This window comes from Aquarana catesbeiana, linkage group LG06 (assembly GCF_042186555.1).
Source record: "Aquarana catesbeiana isolate 2022-GZ linkage group LG06, ASM4218655v1, whole genome shotgun sequence".
Taxonomy (NCBI): Eukaryota; Metazoa; Chordata; class Amphibia; order Anura; family Ranidae; genus Aquarana; species Aquarana catesbeiana.
Window position 1 is genome coordinate 5,218,474 of NC_133329.1, and position 8,054 is coordinate 5,226,527.

An 8,054-nucleotide genomic window follows, 5' to 3' on the forward strand; every position below is an offset into this window, starting at 1 on the left:
CTCTCCTATACACACAACATGACATTAGAGGAAATGTCTCCAAAGTGAGGTACGTCCTCTCTTAGAAAGTTGTCACCAGAACAGGTGTCCCCATTGGAAGATTTCCCCTCTATTTCTGCTCTGCTGACAACTCCAAATGTATAATTTTCCAATCACTTTCAGCCCCAATGATCACCGAGACAAACTTTGGTTTGAACATAGAAAGCAATTAAAACTTGACATGAGATATAATCTTTCCACACTCCATCCAAAACGAAATGCTTTGCCTAGAAAAACTTGATCCCTATCACACTGATTTCTATAAAACAAAAATGTTATAGTCATTTTTTTAGACATTCAAGGTAAGGATCCTCTACATTTTAAGTCTCTGTGTTCCTCCAGCTTCTGGTCCAGAATCTTCTCAGAAGGATCCTTCTCAACTTGTTGCTGGCCTGGAAGATGACGGCAGCCTCCATCGATGGAGATAATAAATGTAAATTCCAGATGATTATACCCAAGGAGGAATTTGGAAACAACAGAAGCAGTTGAGACATGCAGTAGAATGTAAACATGAGAAGTAAGAAGAAGATTGTCCTCAGTGCAGTGACATGAGCCTGAAGATTTGGACGTGTTGATCCAGAGTCGTTATTCTTCACCCTCCAGACGTGTCTGAGCAGAAAGGAGAAAGTGAGGACCAGGCACAGAAGACTAAGGCAGAATGGCAGAATGACACCTAGAATGTTTGCAGGCACAGAATAGGATAGGCTGACAAGAACATAGTGTTCTGTAATGTTCTCAGGAGACTGGAGAAGACTTTCTGCATACACAATCCAGAACCACGGGACACCCACAATGAACGTCCCAAGTGCTGTCAGGAAGAAAACTTCACTCAGGAAATTTGACACAATTCTCTTTAACCAGATGAGGAACCCATAGCTGAGATTGGTGATGCTGGTACAGTAATGAGCCGAGAGCCAGAAGGTCAACCAGAAACTGTAATATGTCAGAAAGTAAACTGATGTAGAGACAAACACATATACTTGTATAATGTATAAGACTCCAGGAGAAAAGACATGGATCATTCCCTCTAGGCTCAGCACACACTGGAGGAGAATATTCACAATTCCCTTAGCCAGAAAGATCACATCGGTGGGACTCAACTTCCCTTTCTTTCTGATGATGTCCAGGTTAACCATCACAATACAAGTGTTAGAAGGGATTGCCAAGACAAGTCCCAAGACTGAACAGACAAAAACGGAAAAGAAGTCCGGAGAAATCATGTTGAGATTTGGTGTGATCTCCGGACAGAGATGACGGGACACTTCCAGTGATAGCAGACAGAATGATACATTTGAGGTTGGAATTATGGAAATAGTCTTCAGAGATCCGTCTCATGAGTGACTTTGCATATACTCTTCTGTATGTGATAGATTTTAATTTGGTGCCAACATCTGAAGCACGGAGCAAGCTGTGCAAACACTTTTTGAATAATTTCCATTATACCGATGTACTTAACCACTTCAGGACTGGCGACTGTTATGAGCACTAAGCACTATGACTACTGATTTACGGTTTCTGAAGACCAAAACAAAAACCCAAATTTCCAGTTTCCAGACCAAATTCGGTTTTGAAGTGTTATTAGTGATACACAATACAGATTGTATTCTTTGCCTTGTCCCTCTTATCTCTACACTGAAATTATGGTTCTGGAGTGAAGCTTGGTGACATAATCTATGAATTAAATTTTTCGTATGATTTTGTGTTTTTTTAACTTAATTTCATATAGCAGAGCATAGAAAAAAGTTAACACACAAATAAAATGTTTGCCTTAGGGGTTATTAAGGGTTATATAGAAATACACAGGTATATATTTTTTAATATGGGGTTCAATGGGGTTCGCTGTACGGGTTAGAACATTTCCCCTGTTTGGGAGTTCTGCTGCGAACTGAACAGGGGGGTGTTCGGCCCATCCCTGCCTCTGGTACACAAGCAGTCCAACACTGTCGGAGGGTAACATGCTTTAATATACATTTCTGGATTGTTACTGGATGGTTTATAAAGCCATTTGGCCAATGTTGGAAGTCGTCTTGGAATGCCAGTACAGCAAGTTTACTCAGCAGTTTGCGTGTAACAAGGAGACGTAAATGGGAAGTCATCTCCTAAAGGATGTTCTTGCTTAGGCCTGCTGATGTGATGTATGGGGGGGAGAAGAGCATCAGCTAAGACCTCCTGGCGAGGAGCGATTCAAAATGGCCAGTTTTCTGAATTACAGCAACATCAAAGGTCAGCTTATACCGGTAGATGACCTGGGTCAAAGCAATGGTTCATGGACTATTGCTGCCACCTGGTAGAGACCATAACACACTTCCTGGAGGATGTTCAGGGAAAGAATATACAGCAATACCTCGGATTGCGAGTAACGCGGTTTATGAGCGTTTCGCAATACAAGCTATTATTTTTGAAAAATCCTGACTCGGTTTGGGAGCATTGTCTCGCAAAACACTCAGAGACATTCAGAGCCATTTAGAGCTGTTCAGAGCTGCTCAGAAACACTCAGAACCACTCAGAAACTGTCAGGGTACTCAACAAGGCCGAGATGCTGACATCGGCTCCACTTGCAGCTGAGCGCACTTTACCCCTGGAAGTGGTACAGAGGGTATAGGGCACAAAGAGGCCTGAGTCACCAGCAGGTACATGGGACTTGAGTGAAGATCTCCTGTAGAGCTGGTACACCGTGCAGTGGTAGGCTTGGGACCAATCTGGAGTAACAGGCCCAGCTGGGACTCTAACCCAACAGATCCAGAAGTAGAGACTGGGGATGAGTCCTTGGATAAAGCAGGGGGTCAAACACAGAAAGTCCAGCAGAAGAAAGTCCTTAATACAAGCCGGGGTCATACACAGGCAGTCAGGCAGGTAGAGTAGAGGAGTCCTTTAAACAAGCCGAGGTCAAACACAGGAGGCAGGTAGAGTAGAGGAGTCATTTAAACAACCCGGGGTCAAAGTACTGGAGAAGATCAGAGCAGGTCAGGGTCAATCCGGGTCATAACAGGTAATCACAGGATAGCAGAACTTGAGACAGGAACACAGGAAGCTGAAAGACAAAACAGCAATTAGTCAAGGGGCTGGGCAGCCTTTTATAAGCCAGCAAGGGGGTTTCACATTATGCACGCTTCAATGTGCATGCACCCGCGCGTCACGCTGTATCGTGCACCCGCATGTGCCGGAGCGCCATTCTACTGCGCATGCACACGGGAAAGTGCCGATACTGGCAAGTCCGGCTTCTGCTATTTCTCTGACAAAAACACTCCATTCCCAAGTGTCTCTGAGGCTCTCCGAGTGCATCCGAGCAGCTCCGAGTGCTCGCCAACTGTTTCCAAATGTCTCCGGCTCCCCCCCCCACACCTCTGGCCACATGCAACACTGCATACACTAGCAGTGCCACTGGAACGGATTATCTGAGTTTCCATTGATTCCTATGGGGGAAACTCGCTTTGATATACCAGTGCTTTGGATTACAAGCATTCTTCTGGAACGAATTATGCTTGTAATCCAAGGTACCACTGTACTTCAAAGTGGTTATGAAGGACGGCCTCTTATGGTGTCTCATTGGACAGAGGACAACACGGGTGGTAGAGGGTGTTTGTGTGGGTTGTGTCTGAAAATAATGCAAAAGGTAATGGCCAGCTGGGGTTTTGCCTCTTTGTCCTGAAGCCCCGCCGGCATACAGAACCAGAAAGGAAGGACTTACGGTATCGTATCACCCCTGCTCCTTTGTTTTCTGTGCTCTGTAGTATTCTTTTTGTGTTTTATGTTAGCATTTCTACTTCCTTTGTAAATAAATGAGACCTTTTCTTCTTGAACATTGCAGTTATTTCTATAGCTAACAGTTAGTTATTATAGTTATTATATCATCACAATTAGCCTTATCATAGCTCTGATAGACTAGTAAATTATACAGTGCCTTGCAAAAGTATTCACCCCCCTTGGCTTTTTACCTATTTTGTTACATTACAGCCTATTAATTAGAAAAATATATACATAAAACATTTTTTCAGAAATAAAAAACTGATAATTGGCATGTGGTTATGTATTCACCCCCTTTGTTATGAAGCCCATATAAAGCTCTGGTGCCACCAATTACCTTCAGAAGTCACATAATTAATGAAATGATGTCCACCTGTGTGCAATCTAAGTGTCACATGATCTGTCATTACATAGACACACCTTTGTGAAAGGCCCCAGAGGCTGCAACACCTAAGCAAGAGGCACCACTAACCAAACACTGCCATGAAGACCAAGGAACTCTCCAAACAAGTAAGGGACAATGTTGTTGAGAAGTACAAGTCGGGGTTAGGTTATACATAAATATCCAAATCTTTGATGATCACTAGGAGCACCATCAAATCTATCATAACCAAATGGAAAGAACATGGCACAACAGCAAACCTACCAAGAGACGGCCGCACACCAAAACTCACGGACCGGGCAAGGAGGGCATTAATCAGAGAGGAGCACAGAGACCTAAGGTAACCCTGGAGGAGCTGCAGAGTTCCACAGCAGAGACTGGAGTATCTGTACATAGGACCACAATAAGCCGTACGCTCCATAGAGTTTGGCTTTATGGCAGAGTGGCCAGAAGAAAGACATTACTTTCAGCAAAAAACAAAATGGCACGTTTTGAGTTTGTGAAAAGGCATGTGGGAGACTCCCAAAATGTATGGAGTAAGGTGCTCTGGTCTGATGAGACTAGAACTTTTTGGCCATCAAAGAAAATGCTATGTCTGGCGCAAACCCAACACATCACATCACCCAAAGAACACCATCCCCACAGTGAAACATGGTGGTGGCAGCATCATGCTGTGGGGGTGTTTTTCAACAGTCAGGACTGGGAAACTGGTCAGGGTTGAGGGAAAGATGGATGGTGCTAAATACAGGGATATTCTTGAGCAAAACCTGTAGCACTCTGTGTGTGATTTGAGGCTAGGACGGAGGTTCACCTTCCAGCAGGACAATGACCCCAAACACACTGCTAAAGCAACACTTGAGTGGTTTAAGGGCAAACATGGAAATGTGTTGGAATGGCCTAGTCAAAGCCCAGACCTCAATCCAATAGAAAATCACTGGTCAGACTTAAAGATTGCTGTTCACAAGCACAAACCATCCAATTTGAAGGAGCTGTTTTGCAAGGAGGAATGGGTAAAAATCCCCATGGTATGATGTGGCAAGCTCATAGAGACTCATCCAAAGTGACTTGAAGCTGTGATAGCCACAAAAGGTGGCTCTACAAAGTATTGACTTTAGGGGAGTGAATAGTTATACACATTGACTTTTTCTGTTATTTTGTCCTTCAAAGTTGTGGGCGTGTTCTGTAAATGAAATTATGCAAATCCTCAAACAATCCATGTTAATTCCGGGTTGTGAGGCAACAAAACACCAAAAATGCCAAGAGGGGTGAATACTTTTGCAAGGCACTGTAGGAATAGGGAAGATAATACATATTTATAATAAATAGGGGATATCCATAACCACCCCATATTTATTTCAATGTGGTATGGCCATACTCGGGGAGAAGTAGTAGAAGGTGTTTTAGGTTGTATGAACATGACGTGTGTTAGAAATATCTTATTATTTGACAGCTTTTAAAAAAAAAATGATTCTCATTTTCTTTCTGCATCTTCCAAAACTTGTGTCAAAAAAATAAAATCTTCAAAAGGCTCACTATGCCTCCTAAAAATCTCTGGGTGTGTTTAATCTCTAACATGTCATCATTTTGTGGGTGTTTCTATTGTCCTGGTGTTCCAAGGCCTCCAAAAATGTGATAGGTAGTCAGGAAAATAGATATGTCATTTATACCCCTATAAAAGCCTGAAGGTGCTCTTTGGATTTTGGATCTCTCTGTGTGGTTAGCCTGTGAAAAAGTCTCAAACATGTGGCATCACCATACTTAAAATGATTGTAAAGCTTTGATTATCTTAAAAAAAAATAACGTACATGTCATACTTACCTCCACTGAACACAGAGTGGCCCCCGAACACAGTCTTCTGGGGTCCCTCGGCAGCTCTTGCGTCTCCTCCCTGCATCAGATAACCCCCTAGGAGAAGCTCTCTCCTGGAGGGTAACCTTGCGGGCGCACTCCTGAGTCCATCATTCGGCGTCCATAGCTGCCGAATGTATGACACGGCCCCGCCCCCCCAGCGCCTGCGTCATTGGATTTGATTGACAGCAGCAGGAGCCAATGGCTGCGCTACTAACAATCTGTCCAATCAAGAGCCGAGAATCCTGGGCAGAGGGACGGCACGTGGGAAATTGCAGGGCTCAGGTAAGTAAAACGGGGAGCTAGGGGGCCGGTCATTGCCAGGTGTTTTTTCACCTTGATGCATAGGTGAAAAAACACAAGGGTTTATAACCCCTTTAAGAAACAGTATCACAATGTGTTTTTGGGTGAAATTCTAAGTATGCCAATGCTTTGTGTTTTAGATATCTTGACAACTTTGTGAAAAAATACATTTTCATTTTCTTTATGCTTTTTTCAAAAATGTGCGGCAAACAATGACATTTTCAAATGACTCACCATGCGTCTTAGAAAATATCTTGGGGTGTTTGCTTTACAAAAGGTGGTTGTTTTGTGTGTGTTTCTCCTGTCCTGAATGGATGCATCAGTTATGCCCCTAGAAAGCTTGAAGGTACTCCTTGGATTCTGGGCCCCTCTATGCATCTCTAGGCTGTAAAAAAAAGTCACATATTTGGTATCCCCATACTCGGGAGACATAGCAGAATATGTTTTGGGGTGTAATTCTATGCATGCCCATACTGTATGTGAGAAATACTTAGTAAAATAACTTTGTGAAAAACAAAATATTTACTTATATCATTTTCCAAAGAATTGTTATAAAAATTTCAAGGCCTCAAAAATGGGCCAGTCATTTATCAAGATCGATCAATTTTCAAATATATTGTGGACTATAAGTTTCACACAGACTAAATGATATACACTGATGTGGGTTTTACCAAACTAATACATTTTGTCCTAAATGCATAAAGAAGGATTTTTTTTGCAAAGTTTTATAGCATAAACTAAGAATTTTTTTTTTCCCAAAAGTTTCAGTCTTTTTTTCTTTATATATATAAAAAAACAAAAACTCAGTGGTGATTATGATTAAACAGCAACAGAAATCCTCTATCTGTCTCAGGAAACTATATAAAAATTATTTGGGTACATTGTTGCATTGCTGAGTAATTGTCATTAAAAGCATGATAATGCTGAAAGCTGGAGAATGGCCGGGGCAGAAAGGAGTTTAACATGCCGGTCTTTAACTGGTTAATAAACCTTCATGATTCTTGTCATCCCAGACACAAGGCAGCTGCAATAAGCAAAACAGGGCTGAGCATGTTTTTTTTATAGAATGTGGTTTATTTCTTTTGAATATGTTCCTGAGCTTTCCAGTACAAACCGAACAAGGATCAGAGGAAGCAAATTATTTCCCATGAAACCTGATGAGATGTGAGTACTACCTTGTGGTCCCCCGTCCGGGAGGCCCACGTCGCTGCAGCGTGTGGGTGGGCGCAGAAGCCTGTCTGGGGCCTACCACAGCGGCAGAGGAATGGTCCTGAGCTGTCTATCCTAAGTGGCCCTGGTGCAGTCTGAAGAGGGCCCCGCAGTAAACAAAGACCTCCAATAGTTTTATCGTCTTTATATAGAAGTTACAAGGCACTGGTGCAGTCTGAAGAGGGCCCCTATGTACACAGTGACCTCTGATGTTTCTATTTGCCTTATATAGAAGCTATGGGGCCTTGGTGAAGTCTAAAGAGGGCCCCTATGTACACAGTGCCCTCTGATGGTTGTATTGTCCTTATATAGAAGCTATGGGGCCCTGGTAAAGTCTGTAGAGGGCCCCTCAATACACATCACCCTCCAATGGTTGTAATGTCTATACATATATGTTATGGGGTCCTGGTGTGGTCTAAACTGTCTATGGAAGCCTCACATGGATGATGGAGGAAGGGGCATGAGGACTGAGGCTCATCCCCCTGAATTGCCCCTGGAAGCCTCACAAGAACCATAGTTGGAGGATGGG

The 8,054-nt window shown here is 43.0% G+C and overlaps 1 protein-coding gene across 1 annotated transcript; it reads right to left on the minus strand.

Annotated features, from left to right (window-relative positions):
• Nucleotides 1-359: 359 nt before the first annotated feature.
• Nucleotides 360-1,259, minus strand: LOC141147420 (taste receptor type 2 member 8-like). The gene has a single exon (XM_073634655.1). It carries the CDS (start codon nt 1,257-1,259, stop codon nt 360-362), a length of 900 nt encoding a protein of 299 aa, XP_073490756.1.
• Between the last annotated feature and the right edge of the window lie 6,795 nt (nt 1,260-8,054).